The sequence below is a fragment of the Calidris pugnax genome, unplaced genomic scaffold (genome assembly GCF_001431845.1).
Source record: "Calidris pugnax isolate Ruff unplaced genomic scaffold, ASM143184v1 scaffold117, whole genome shotgun sequence".
In the NCBI taxonomy this organism is placed as follows: domain Eukaryota; kingdom Metazoa; phylum Chordata; class Aves; order Charadriiformes; family Scolopacidae; genus Calidris; species Calidris pugnax.
In genome coordinates this window covers 42633-57576 of record NW_015090834.1, presented here as the reverse complement: position 1 = coordinate 57576, position 14944 = coordinate 42633, and the positions used below count along the sequence as shown (strand labels likewise).

General features: G+C 41.8%; 1 protein-coding gene across 4 annotated transcripts in view; it reads left to right on the top strand.

The window, feature by feature from the left end:
* The window catches only part of YEATS2 (YEATS domain containing 2), a 53617-nt gene that overhangs the window by 34936 nt on the left and 3737 nt on the right, over positions 1-14944 (top strand). For 3 of the 4 annotated variants that reach the window (XM_014941534.1, XM_014941532.1, XM_014941535.1), the window contains 9 exons: positions 4929-5060; positions 5314-5412; positions 6434-6545; positions 7806-7879; positions 9043-9122; positions 10098-10299; positions 11690-11916; positions 13125-13199; positions 14605-14678. In XM_014941534.1, the coding sequence (XP_014797020.1) occupies positions 4929-5060; positions 5314-5412; positions 6434-6545; positions 7806-7879; positions 9043-9122; positions 10098-10299; positions 11690-11916; positions 13125-13199; positions 14605-14678 (1075 nt within the window). The remainder of the gene's footprint in view (positions 1-4928; positions 5061-5313; positions 5413-6433; positions 6546-7805; positions 7880-9042; positions 9123-10097; positions 10300-11689; positions 11917-13124; positions 13200-14604; positions 14679-14944) is intronic. The other variant, XM_014941533.1, reaches the window with a different exon arrangement.

The window sequence follows — 14944 nt, the reverse complement described above, 5'->3', positions numbered from 1 at the left end:
TTTGACTAATTTATCTGCTGTCGTGTTCTGTTGAAGTGGCTTCTTACTAAGTGGAAACAGAGTGAAAATATAGAAAAGAGAAAGGATGTGACACTGAGCTCGTCTGACAGTGTCTTTTTTAAGCAACTCTTGTTTCCTATGTACACAGTCTTCCAAATTCCTTGTGTTTTCATTGCTCTGTTTTTCCCAGAGCTTGAAAGTAAACAACATAGTCTCCTAAGACTAATTAAGTCATAATTCTGCAATAAGCATTTGAGTATTTTTTGCTTTGCAAACGAAGCAGCAAGGTTTTGTTTTGGTTTGGTTTTTTTTTGTAGAAAATACGCCATTCTAAATAGCTTTCAGATTAAAACTCCCATTTAGGTATGAGAATTTTATCTAGATTTTGTTTTGTTTTGTCTTTTGGTTTGTTTTTGTAACCTGAGGCATCATGAAAAAGTATTTCTTTAAGAAACCCAAAAGAAGCAGTGGCTGTAAAACACGTTGTTTCAATGTTAAACCAAACCAAAACTGTGTAAGAATTCTGGATATTTTTATTTTTAAAGGCAACTTTTGAAAAAGAATCTCAAATTTTCCCATTGTTTTGCCATGAACAGTGTCTCCCACCCATCAAGCTAATGGGTTAGTTGAAAATGTTGTCTTCTTCCTTGCTTTGCTGTTTGGGTCCTTGCTGTCCTGTCCTGACGCATCTGTGGATCACACACTTGGGACATCCCCCAGGGCACTCTTTTCAAATGATGCACTTTCTCAAAGTGTGGTAAACTGTTCTGGGAAGAGATTTGCTAAGCCGTGAGCGTGTACTGGCTTGCTGGAGGCTGGCTCTGTGCCCAAAGAGACCTTCAAGTCACTATTTAACATCCCCAGGAGAACGGCTGGGGGTCGGTGTATCAAAGGGAGCCAACTACCACTGGGCCTGGCCATCCTGGGGCTGTGTGTTTGAGAAAGCTGGAGGCAGAAGAAAAGGTTTTGGCAAGATGTGTGGCAATCATATTTATAATTCTACAAATACGGGCTTTTATTTAAATGATTCTTAACTAGAATACACTATGATGTTTAAAAATGACTTGGTAATACTAGGTTAGCCTTCTTTCCTGGTGGTGAAAACCTGACTGATCAGTGCTGTGTATCTTTTAAAACTGAGAAATATCTTCATCAGACCTTGCATGTCTAGTACTCAAAAGGCAGCTGTGCTTCTTAAACAATAGTAATAAAATGTGAGGAGAATGGAAACTTTGCCTCAAAACAAATCGTGAGTATGAAATGAACATTGTGAAACACGAAGTCTGCTGTTGTCAGTGTTCTAAAATAGAAGCTTATTAAATTTCCACAATCTGAGGAAAAGTTAGCTATAGATTGAATACAGTTGTGTTGAAAATAGCCAGTTTACTGGTAGGAAGGATGAGCATAGGACTAAATCACAGTGTTAGAGTCCTGGCTGTGGTGGCTTGAGCATGTGGAGGGAGAGCTGGTGATGATGAGTACTACTCACCCATGACACTGTGGTGCAGCTTGGAGCTGTGCTGGTTTCCATCAAAGTCACTGGGTGCTGCCATTGATAATTCTGTTAATACCTGAATGTCCTGCTTGTTCTGTTAGCCTTGACTAAAACCAGTGATTTAATTTGGTCCCCACTTTAATATGGTTGATAGCTTGATTAGCCATCCTTATGGATGTGTTCAGTGCATGTTACAGAAAGACACGGGACACTCCATTCAGGTATGTCCTTCATCAGACTTGCTGCACAGCCTTGGGCTTGTTGTTTAGTTAAAACATGGTTGATGGTGCTCTGCTGACTGCAGTGGGTTCTGCTAAGCTGGATTGCAGAGGTGTGTGTGGCACTGAGGTACCTCAGTAAGTGTGGCTGTCTAAGTATGACAGAGCTGTCCCTCACTGGCTTACCAAGCCCTCGAGCACCAGGTCTTGTTCTGACAAAAGTGTTTTACTCTGTGCTGAGCTTGCTTCAGTTCAAAAGTTTGTTACATCAACTTTTGCTTAATTTTGCTTACGTAATTAGGAAACCTGCCTCACAAATGTCAGTGCAGCACCCCAGTATTTTAGCTATCACTTGTGTCAGTAAAAACTGGTCTGACAGTTCACTGAACTGTGGCTTCTGAAGAGGGTGGCAGTACTGGCTTACATGCCATCCTAGTTCAGGCAGAAAGGGAGAGAAGTAGCTGGCAATAAACAAAATGGTGTGTTTTATTTAACATTTTGTCTTCCGTTCTTCTTGCAGGGTTGCTAAAAATCCACTCAAATCAGTCTAGTCCACAGCAGGCTGTTCTGACAGTTCCCAGCCAGCTTAAACAGCTCGGGTTGAAGTGGCTTCTTACTAAGTGGAAACAGAGTGAAAATATAGAAAAGAGAAAGGATGTGACACTGAGCTCGTCTGACAGTGTCTTTTTTAAGCAACTCTTGTTTCCTATGTACACAGTCTTCCAAATTCCTTGTGTTTTCATTGCTCTGTTTTTCCCAGAGCTTGAAAGTAAACAACATAGTCTCCTAAGACTAATTAAGTCATAATTCTGCAATAAGCATTTGAGTATTTTTTGCTTTGCAAACGAAGCAGCAAGGTTTTGTTTTGGTTTGGTTTTTTTTTGTAGAAAATACGCCATTCTAAATAGCTTTCAGATTAAAACTCCCATTTAGGTATGAGAATTTTATCTAGATTTTGTTTTGTTTTGTCTTTTGGTTTGTTTTTGTAACCTGAGGCATCATGAAAAAGTATTTCTTTAAGAAACCCAAAAGAAGCAGTGGCTGTAAAACACGTTGTTTCAATGTTAAACCAAACCAAAACTGTGTAAGAATTCTGGATATTTTTATTTTTAAAGGCAACTTTTGAAAAAGAATCTCAAATTTTCCCATTGTTTTGCCATGAACAGTGTCTCCCACCCATCAAGCTAATGGGTTAGTTGAAAATGTTGTCTTCTTCCTTGCTTTGCTGTTTGGGTCCTTGCTGTCCTATCCTGATGCATCTGTGGATCTTGGGACACTTGGGACATCCCCCAGGGCACTCTTTTCAAATGATGCACTTTCTCAAAGTGTGGTAAACTGTTCTGGGAAGAGATTTGCTAAGCCGTGAGCGTGTACTGGCTTGCTGGAGGCTGGCTCTGTGCCCAAAGAGACCTTCAAGTCACTATTTAACATCCCCAGGAGAACGGCTGGGGGTCGGTGTATCAAAGGGAGCCAACTACCACTGGGCCTGGCCATCCTGGGGCTGTGTGTTTGAGAAAGCTGGAGGCAGAAGAAGAGGTTTTGGCAAGATGTGTGGCAATCATATTTATAATTCTACAAATACGGGCTTTTATTTAAATGATTCTTAAATAGAATACACTATGATGCTTGCTTTGCTGTTTGGGTCCTTGCTGTCCTATCCTGATGCATCTGTGGATCTTGGGACACTTGGGACATCCCCCAGGGCACTCTTTTCAAATGATGCACTTTCTCAAAGTGTGGTAAACTGTTCTGGGAAGAGATTTGCTAAGCCGTGAGCGTTTACTGGCTTGCTGGAGACTGGCTCTGTGCCCAAAGAGACCTTCAAGTCACTATTTAACATCCCCAGGAGAACGGCTTGGGGTCGGTGTATCAAAGGGAGCCAACCACCACTGGGCCTGGCCATCCTGGGGCTGTGTGTTTGAGAAAGCTGGAGGCAGAAGAAGAGGTTTTGGCAAGATGTGTGGCAATCATATTTATAATTCTACAAATACGGGCTTTTATTTAAATGATTCTTAAATAGAATACACTATGATGTTTAAAAATGACTTGGTAATACTAGGTTAGCCTTCTTTCCTGGTGGTGAAAACCTGACTGATCAGTGCTGTGTATCTTTTAAAACTGAGAAATATCTTCATCAGACCTTGCATGTCTAGTACTCAAAAGGCAGCTGTGCTTCTTAAACAATAGTAATAAAATGTGAGGAGAATGGAAACTTTGCCTCAAAACAAATCGTGAGTATGAAATGAACATTGTGAAACACGAAGTCTGCTGTTGTCAGTGTTCTAAAATAGAAGCTTATTAAATTTCCACAATCTGAGGAAAAGTTAGCTATAGACTGAATACAGTTGTGTTGAAAATAGCCAGTTTACTGGTAGGAAGGATGAGCATAGGACTAAATCACAGTGTTAGAGTCCTGGCTGTGGTGGCTTGAGCATGTGGAGGGAGAGCTGGTGATGATGAGTACTACTCACCCATGACACTGTGGTGCAGCTTGGAGCTGTGCTGGTTTCCATCAAAGTCACTGGGTGCTGCCATTGATAATTCTGTTAATACCTGAATGTCCTGCTTGTTCTGTTAGCCTTGACTAAAACCAGTGATTTAATTCAGTCCCCACTTTAATATGGTTGATAGCTTGATTAGCCATCCTTATGGATGTGTTCAGTGCATGTTACAGAAAGACACGGGACACTCCATTCAGGTATGTCCTTCATCAGACTTGCTGCACAGCCTTGGGCTTGTCGTTTAGTTAAAACATGGTTGATGGTGCTCTGCTGACTGCAGTGGGTTCTGCTAAGCTCAATTGCAGAGGTGTGTGTGGCACTGAGGTACCTCAGTAAGTGTGGCTGTCTAAGTATGACAGAGCTGTCCCTCACTGGCTTACCAAGCCCTCGAGCACCAGGTCTTGTTCTGACAAAAGTGTTTTACTCTGTGCTGAGCTTGCTTCAGTTCAAAAGTTTGTTACATCAACTTTTGCTTAATTTTGCTTACGTAATTAGGAAACCTGCCTCACAAATGTCAGTGCAGCACCCCAGTATTTTAGCTATCACTTGTGTCAGTAAAAACTGGTCTGACAGTTCACTGAACTGTGGCTTCTGAAGAGGGTGGCAGTACTGGCTTACATGCCATCCTAGTTCAGGCAGAAAGGGAGAGAAGTAGCTGGCAATAAACAAAATGGTGTGTTTTATTTAACATTTTGTCTTCCGTTCTTCTTGCAGGGTTGCTAAAAATCCACTCAAATCAGTCTAGTCCACAGCAGGCTGTTCTGACAGTTCCCAGCCAGCTTAAACAGCTCGGTGTAAACACAGCTTCTGGAGGTGTTCAGACAATACTCATGCCTATGAACAAAGGTAAAGGGCAGAGGAGGATGACAGATGATGTTTGAAAACCCCCTTTGGCACAGGGTAGCTCTTGGTCGCTGTTGGCATACATGGTCCAAAGTTAGAGATAGAAGAAAATGTAGCAAGGAAATTCATCCCTAAATTTTGTGCTGCAAACACTGTGTTGCTTCTGAACATGGTTATTTGTCAAAGTGTATGAAGTTTGATTTTTCTTTTCTTTCTTTTTCTTGTTTTCTTGGTTTTTTTTGCTGTTCCTCTCCAGTGATACAGTCACTTTCTACCAGCAAAGTTTCAGCTGTGACAGCTGTCACAACAGCAAGTACTGCTGCCCCTACTCCCTCTACAGCATCCATCACTAAAGGTAACAAGGAATTTCTCAGTAAGATAAGTAGTAGAAATAAGCTGGTGCTGCTTTATGCAAGTGGCCTGACTGTGAAAGTAGACTCTGTGACTGTGGGTTCCTTTATTTCCATTGTTAATAGGGTTTAAATCAAGTAAAAATGGCATTGGGGGACCAAGAAATTAACAGTGACTTGCCCCTAAGTAAATCCCAAAGGAGAGGCAAGTGCAGAGGGAAATGAGGATTCTATAGAAAGCTACCATGAGTACCTCAAACATTGACTGTTTCAGTCCATTTTTGCAGAAATGCATAAAGCAGCATGTATTTAATCACAGTTACTGCTGCCCTTAGAATAGTGACTGTGGTGAAAGGTCCTGGGGAATGCTTTCCAGCAGCACTAGATGTGAATGGCATGTGTGTGCACACACACACAGGGCAAAGATGTACACATGGTACTTCCCGGAATAATGCATAGGCCAGAGCTGAGGTACTCAAAGTCCAGTTCTGCAGTCCAGAGCTGCCTCGTGTCTCTCCCATCCCACATGAATGACCAGACTTCCTGGCTGTTCGGGTTGGGAGCATCTCTCTCTCCTGCTTCTGTGTCACCAGAGTTCTGTCCGAGACGTGAGAACGTTCACTGATGTCAAAATCAGTGATGTCTTCAGAAAGGTTCTCACTTCTTGGTAAAACTGTTGGTAGTTTTCCACACAGCCTTTTCATTACAGAAAAGCCAACGTCCATTTGCAGGCAGTTCAGTTTAGGTCAGGCAGTCGTATGCAAAACATCAGCAATTGATTATGCACATGCAAATTTTCTAAAAAGGATGTGAGCATGTTGAGATTTGGGGTGGGGTGTCATGTCCTGGTGGCTTTCTTCCAGCAGAATTGAAGGCCAAATTTGTTCACACTTAACAATCAGAACGCGACCGAAAAATTAAGTGATGTTATGTAAGACCCTTAGTCCTACCAGAGTCTCGCAAGACGTTATTTATCAAGCTTGCTGGTACTTTTTGTCTCTTAAAACGTGTTCTGTTTCTTTGAAGTTAAGATGGAGCCTGATTCAACAGGACAAAACTGCAGTTCTGTGGGTACCCAAGAAGGCCAAGCACCCGTAAAAACAGAAGAGAGCTCCGAACTTGGGAATTACGTTATCAAGTAATTGTTCATTTCTTTTTAAGTATTTCTGGTCTTTGAAATACCAAGAGGAAAGGAGGAGGTTTTAGGGATACAGGCAGTAGTGTTAGGTTTGACCCAGAAACACATTATAAAATCTTCTGTCCTCTACACCGCTGTATCAGTACTAATTCTTCTGGCTGGCATTTGTTTCAGACAGTGTTGCAATATTTTGATTGTAAATGGATTTGTATGCAGCGCTCATCAAAGGGGAAAAAAACAATTATTTGAAGATTTGCAGTTGTTTTGGGGTTTGCTAAAATCTCAAGCTGCTAAAACCTCTTTATCATCTGCTGCTTGTATAATTCCCATTGTGTGTCCTTACTGAGGTCAAACCGCCCAGTGAAATGCAGGTCAAAAAAGGGGCATCTGAAAAAAGTAGAACTGTCTCTCTTCTTGCTCTCTAGTCTTGTGAAGCTCATGCTTCTGTAATTACTTAGTGTGACGGCTGCCTTTGTTCACAATTGGAATGGAATAATATAAAGATCATTGGCGTATTTGTTCACTGGATGATGTGAAATCCAGTGCTTTGTTTGCAGTGCTCTTGCAAGTCCTTGTTAGTGTTTTTTTTCCCCAGAACTTGGTTTGCAGAATTTTCTCTATATATTTGTTGTAATGTGTAGGGGGTTTCTTGTGCTCTTGATTCCTGCGGTAGCTGACCTTCCTGTCTCCATGTTTGGAAAAGTTTTGTTATCCCAACATATCCCTGCTGACATTACCCTGATGTGTGTGTGTAGGAGACGGGAATAAACCTTGAGTCAATACATCCTCTAGATTATCTTAGTTATAAAATAACTAATCGAAAATATGGTTCTTGCCATTTAAATGCAGTATGGCTGGTTCAGTAAAATTTCTTTAAACTCCCATAAGTACAGGGCTTTCCATGCAGTATCCCATGTTCCTACTGGGACAGTCTGTACTAATAGGTGCGTTTTATCCCTCAAAGAAGTGTTGCAGCTTGCAAGATGATGCAGGGATTTCTTCCAAGCCAGCCCAAAAAAGCCTGTCTTCAGTTTCTTCATCATAACAAATGCAGCTTCAGATGTGGGTACTTCAGCAAGAGGAGGGGGCTGTTTGAAATACCTTCTCCAGACTGGGATATATCTGTTTATCCTCAGACTAATATTGCTGTGATGCCTTGGGGCTAGGGACTGTAGCCTGTGCAGTGATTTTGAAACCTTTTGCATCTGATTCATTGCTTCCAACAGCATTCTTCACTGTGATTCTTTTTATCCCTTGCAGCATAGAATATTTGGAGAACATCCAGCAGCTTTTAACAGCAATAGTGAAGAAGGTTCCATTAATTGCTGAAAAAAGTAAGCAGTAAATGAAAAGGCTTTGCTTTCTATTTTCAATGTATCAACAGAATGCCTTGCACGCTCTGTAGCCGCAAAAATTAAAAGGCAGAACGAAATGAAGCCATTCTCCTAGAGAGCTTACTTCAGGGGTTATTCTAAAGAAGCTTAGAATTGGATTCTTCCAATAAAGCTAAGTATGTTGTCAGCAGTTATTAACTTTCACCTGTTTTTCAGTTAGGAATAGATTGCATTTCCTCACACAATGGCTCTTTTCCCTGGCTTGTCCCTAATAGAAGTGCTGCCTTTTTTTTTTTTTTTGCCATTTCAGAAATGCTTGCAAATATGATAACACAGCTCAGCATTGGAATGTGTTTGTTGGGGGTTTTACTCTTTTTTAACAAAAGGTGGTAGTTTGCAGAGAAACGTTTTAATCTTTTATGGTACTTTATAATTGCGTATCTCTTACTCATGTGCATAGCTGAAAATGTGGCGGCTTTCTCTGGTATTGAATGCACTTTGAAGAAGTGGTCCCCAGTTTTAATCTTTTATGGTACTTTATAATTGCATATCTCTTACTCGTGCATAGCTGAAAATGTAGCAGCTTTCTCTGGTATCGAATGCACTTTGAAGAAGTGGTCCCTGAGACTGGGTAGGGCAGACCCTCTCAAGATAAGTGCAGTGAGCAGAGCAGGAGTGGGTGGCACAGTAAAGCTTTCAGTACATACAGCTATCTGGCCTACAGTAGCATTTGTGAATCTGTTGCTTAGGATTCATATCCCCTCCTTATGTTTCTGCCAGGAGGCCTTTTCACTATTCCATTTTTATATTGCAATTTGTTGGCAAAACCACAACGTTTTCCAAAGGAAGAGACTTTGACCAGTAAGAAAGACTTACAGGTCTACATCAGTACAGTTTTGTGGGAAGAAGAGGCTTAAAACAGCCCATAGCCACAGACCTCTGTATATCCTGACCAAGAAGAATGCTGATTTTGCATTCAAAAACCAAAGTGTCTGCTGCACATAACTATGCTGTGCTCAGGAGAGAGCACAGCATTTGTGAGAGTTATGTTCCGTGATTCTATGAGCATGAAACACATTTCCCTCTTCTTCTACACTAAATAACATCAAAACCGGAATTTATCTTCACGTATTTAATACCATTTCTGGCTTTGTGTTTTCTAGGTGAAGATGCAAGCTCTTCTTGTGCTGCTTCAGTGGAACAGTATTATAGCTGGAATATTGGGAAGAGGAGGGCAGCCGAGGTAATTCTCTCCTCCTGTGTTCCTCAAGCAGTCTCTAGGGACACAAGAAGGATTTTCTGAATTACAGAACCTTTCCTGTTGTTCACTGGTTTGTTTTCTGAAGCAGTCGTGTCACATTTTGAATGGAAGCCTTCCTTACTGCACGATGTACTGATTTGTGTCCAGGTAGTGATCCAGCTTATTGCTCAGAGACTTTCTCAAGCAGCAGGGACTCTAAAGGTCATTTTTCGATTGGGTCAACATAAGATGTTTTTGAAGCATTTTCAAAATCAGAATTTTTGCAAACTGTCCAGTTAGCACTTTCTTCTCCCTCTGTGGCATATTATGGTCATGGGAATTTTACCCAGCATACTTTGTCCATCTTTTCATGGGATTTTGTCTGTTTTCTGTAGGGAAGAGAACTGAGGGATCTGACACAAGCAATGCTAGTCCTGAAATAGATTTTCAGCTCACTAAAGAGAAATATTTCAGTTAATCTGGACCTTTTTGTATTGTGATTGTTATGTTTCCCCCTATTTCTTCGTAGCTTTGTCATCTTGCTATGGAGTTCTACAGGGAAGATGTTAAAACTAAGTAGACCCCCTGCTGTTGCCAACTTGATTGAAGAGTTTAACCAAAATTTTGAGTGGCATCTGTTGTTCTAGTGGCTTTCTTGCCCTGTGCCATCTTAGGTGTTACTTGGGAGATGAGACAGTTCAAGTCAAGACAAATGTGTCTGGGCTTCTGTAAACGTGTGTCCCTTTTTCTTGAGGTTTCTTGAGGTTGGGTGAGAAAGCAGAGTTTGAATGACCTGCCTACAGCTGCCTAATACCAGGATTATGCCCATCTTCCACATTTGTTTTTCTTCATCATTCTGACTTCTAAGGAAATTGCATTCCTTTTGTTTTCCTTGCAACCTGGATTTTTGTTCTGGACCGTAGTCTAACCTTAAACATTTTAGCCGGTGCAATGAGCTTTCCCTTTGGTTTGTCACAGTGGCAACGAGCAATGACAGTGAGAAAGATCCTACAGGAAATCATCGAGAAGCACCCCAGGTTTCACAACATTACCCCCCTGAAAACAAAGCACGTGGTGCACTGGTGTCGATGCCATGGCTACACTCCACCCGACCCAGAGACCTTACGGAATGATGAGGACTCGATTGAAGACGTGCTGACACAGATAGACAGTGAGCCAGGTGGGTATGGAGGGACAGAAAAGCTCCTTCTGCCACAAATGCTGTTTATTAAATGGCTCAAGACTGTGTCTGTGTGGTGTGTGTATGCACACGTGCTGCTTCACCCCAGAGAAGGGGATTCTCACTGTGTTTTTTAACTTAATTCACTCTGGAATAATGGAAGTTGGAGAACTTAAGGGCAAGTCTACACATGAGGATGCCCCTTGCCCCTACCACTCCTGATGTCCTCTGGGGCTTCTTTTGGGTTTTATTGTGCACTGGGGCCTTGGGAGGCCCAAGGGTAGAGAAATGCTATGAGAGATGATTCTTGCCCCACAGTGTAAGAAGTGGGCCCACAAACTAAGCACAGGGAGGAATGACAGTTCTGCCCCTGAGTAAGTTTAGCCACTGTTAAAAGACTTACCGTGCAAACAGTGGGAATCAGTTCAGATGCAAAAACCCCCAAAACTGGCAGCAGCAGCATGGAGCTCAGTGGGACTTAATTTACCTCCAAAAGTGAAGTGAATTGGCCCACGTGAAGCTTCACAATGTGTTATTACAGCTGCTACGTTACTGTACTAGGCGTAGCTCTGGGATCTCCACAGTCCATTTTAGTATGTATTAAACATACATCTTTAATTTTATCCATTCTTCATAGTTAAAGTCCCTTGTTTCACCTTCAGGTAATCCCTTTCCCAAAGCTAAATGTTTTCCTGTTCTGATCATACAGGGATTTAAGGTATTTCACAGAAGTGTATGGATTTGATTATTATTTGCTAAGTCTGACCCCGCATTGCAGTTGCTGAAGGTGGAAAGGAAGCCTACATCCACCTTTTAATATTTGTATATAAATAACTGGATTTGTATTTGTCTTTGAGGAAAAGAATCTGTTTATTGTGTAGCTTTCCACTAAAGGTTCTACTGGCTTATGTCAGCATACAGAAGAGAGGTTACCCTTTTGTAATTCCACTGCAAATCTGTCTTCTGATTTTTCTAAAAAGCATGGTAATACTTGTCGCAAGGTAAACGATGATTTTGTGCTGGTTGGTGCCTACATAGTAGAAACTCTATTTCTCCAAGCAAGTTAAAGAGCATCAGACTGCTTTGCTAGTTGTCAAAAAGCTTCTGTGAGAGTGTTTGGGAGACTCACATTAGAGTGCTTTGGTTTTGTGTGAAATGCAGCCTTCTTGATTGGTGTAGGAGCAGATGAGGCAGAGGACCATGAGTGTTATGAAGATATAAATAGAAGGCTCTCAATGACTGTTTGCATTTCTGTTCGTCCTTATGTTTGGTAGGAACTACAAAAATAACTTCCAATTATCCTAATTTTTTGCCATATTTCGAGTGTGCATCTGTTTATAAACAGCTTTCCATAACCTATCATGTGTTTAATTGATTGCTTCTATTTCAGAATGCCCTTCATCTTACAGCAGTGGTGAGGAGCTGTGCCGAAAACTAGAGGAACTACAGCAATTTCTGAAACGAGAACCAGAACATGAAGAGGAAGTAGATATTCTCAACTTTAGCGAGCCATTAAAAATAAACATTAAAAAAGAGCAGGAGGAGAAACAAGAGGAGGTGAAGTTCTACTTGGCTTCCTTGCCTGCATCAGAGTTTGTGAGGGACGCTGCAGAGAAGGTAATAAATGAATCGTAAAACTAATAAGAACTGTTGTTAAGATAATTGTGATCTTACATTTATTTGGTTGCCTCTCTTTCATCTATATGGGGCTCTGGATGCTTTATGAAAATTTTTTATAAATGCCCTGGAAAAAATTGGATCTTCTGACTCAGGAGACTCAGCTGGCCAGTGCTGGCAGGAGTAAGTGAAGCGTGCCAGCCAGGAGGTCATTTTGGAGTAGCTGTGTTGCTTAGTGGGATTTGTACCAGAAGAATCATCCTGGGAGGCTGGAAGCAAGGGGAAATGAGGGAAAAGGAGCGCTGGCACTGAATTCTTCCTGTCCTATCATGTGAAAGATTTGGGCTTGTTGCTTGGACCCACCTGTGCTGTTTAATAGCAGCTCCTGAAAAGGGGTTGTGGTAAAGCTTAGACCACAACAAGCTTCTCTACTGCTTGGATTTCTTCCCTCTATTCAAATTAGGGTAAAAGAAAGGGGGAGGGAGTATCTTCTGTCACAGCAGCAGGAAGGAAAGAGAGGAGACTGACTCAGCTTGTAGGAAGGAGCACTCACCATTCTACCAGCAGAGACAGGAGCAGCAGCAAGTTGTGGGAGAAAGGAAGGATCTCTGTCTCCACCTGTAATGCTGACATCAAGGGACAGAACTTTGATTCTGCAGGGTATCTAGTCTCCTGCTACACAGGTGACAGGGCATGGGCAAGATGAGAGTGAGACTGGGGGATGAAATAGTCTTGTGATGTGGAACTTTGGTGCTGGGGGTACTGTTTAAAGTAGTTTCAGTTGCCATAGCTTAGGTGCAAGGGAAGATTATGCCAGTTGGGTTGAATATATGGACAGTTTTAAAATGGAGCTTCCATTCTCAATCCAAAGATACTCAGTGCAGCCTGGTTTTTTTGTGGACTTTCTGAAACAAAAATTAAAACCTGCTTTTATTTCTTCTGTGTTTTAGAGGCATTTCTGCAGGCTGTTCTAATGGCCAAGCTTCATTTTCTCTAGAGGTTTTGTTGGTTGATTGTTCTGTGTTTTTTTTTTTTTAATGAAGCCTGCACTGTCTGCTTGCTTTTGTTTTTAACTATCCTTTGTAATTTTTGATTTTTTTGTCTGTTGATCTCGTCTAATCTGTTTCTTATATAATCTGGGTTATAATAACACAACATGGGTTGTGTTATTTGATGTACTAATTTTTTTCCTCTTTTGTATTTTATAGATAGGGATTTCTTTTCAGCCTGCTGAGGTACAAAAGAATGTTTATGCATCAGTAATAGAAGATATGATTTTAAAGGTAAGAAATTACTTCACAATAAGAACTTTTCTGTAACTCTATTAGCTCAGTAATATAGAAAAAAGATGGGATATCCTTATTAATATGCATTTTTCAAAGCAGGAGATGCAGAGTCTGATGTCCACCTTTGTGCATGTATAGAAAGATATACACCTGGCCAAAAAGAGTCATATATTTCTGTGTGTGTTTCCAGCTTTCTGATTGGTTGGCTTAGGCACAGAATAGTGATTTGCAGATTTTCACCATGATTAAGACACTGACTCACTCTGTAACTTTGAAAGTACCCCTTACTTTGTCTTACCCTTCAGAACTGGGGGCAATCTGCCAGAGTTCTCCAAGACGTGATTATTTTATACAAGGCTAGCTGTTTTTTCCTGAATGCTGTTCAATTTCTTTTTGCCTGGGTTGTCTCAGCTGGGAGACCGCTGAATTCCTGCAGACAGTAGCAATTCTGCCTTACGGGAGAAACCAGTTCTCTATCATAATCACTTTTGGAAAAACAGAGATGGTTTCTCACCAAAGCTTTGAACCACATGGAGTTGGAATTCTTGGGTTTGGACTGAGGGGTAACAAAGATTATTTTTAGCAGTGCTCTGCTGTATTTCAAGCCAAAGACAATTTCGGGGGTTGTTTGCTTATCAGAGGATCAGTTTCACAAAAGCTAATTGATTCCAGGCTACGCAGGCACTCGCATGCGCACACTTCTGCTGGGCTCTCTGCTACTTATCGTAGTTGAATTCAGATACAGATACATCCATTTGTGGACACAGATTGTAACCATCAGATTGCTCCATTACAATTGTAGAGTTATGCCAGCTTTCCTGACTGAGCGTCCCAGAAACCTCTGCTCCAGTCTTGATACAGGCACAGGAAGCCAAGAGACTTAATTACCATTTGATTGAACCTTGATTAAGCCAAGTGTGTAGGGCATAAGGCTGCTGTCTGCTCGCTGACCAGGCTGGGAGCTTTTTGTGGAAGTGTCTTGACATAAGCCTGGTGACCATAGGGAGTGGCTCACAAGCACTTACCAGCTCCCAGGAGAATATCTGGAATCTGCCACAGATTCCAGATACAAAAGGAGCTCTGGTGTGTGAGAAGCAGGGCCCTAAAATGCTCTTTAAAGCACAGGCTCTGGAACATTGGGTCCACCCTGCTCTGCAGGTCCAGCAGGAAGAGTGGAGAGGTGCAGTCTGAGCTCTGTGCAGTTTCTTTCTTTCTGTTAAATACACTCAGTTCTTCATACTGCGCTAATAAAACTCACTTGGGCATCTTGAACTGCCCTCTGCTGCTTGAGTACAGGATTGAAGTGAGTCAGAATTGCAGCTGCTCTCACTGATACTCGAGCAAATGGCATGTTCCTTTCCTCTTTTATAATGCTGTCTCCTAATGTTGTCTTTGGTCACAGGCCACTGAACAGCTGATGAGTGACATCCTACGGCAGGCGCTGGCTGTGGCGTACCAGACAGCTCCTCACAACAGGTACAGCACCTTGATTCCTCTTGGACTACTTAACACCAGCCCTAAGGGCTGAACTTCTCTTCAGGAATTTAGTCAGCTTAGCTCAGACCACGTGAGGGAGGGAATTTATGAACTATATTCTGGGAAGATCAAAGCCTTAGGAGGGGGTTTGTCATCTCTTGGCTCCATAGTGGCGAAGGGGGTAGTATCAATGACAGCATTAAAAACTGAGGCAGCATTCTCTGGTGTTGCCCCGCTCAAAGGCAGATGGTCTCTTTCTACAGAGC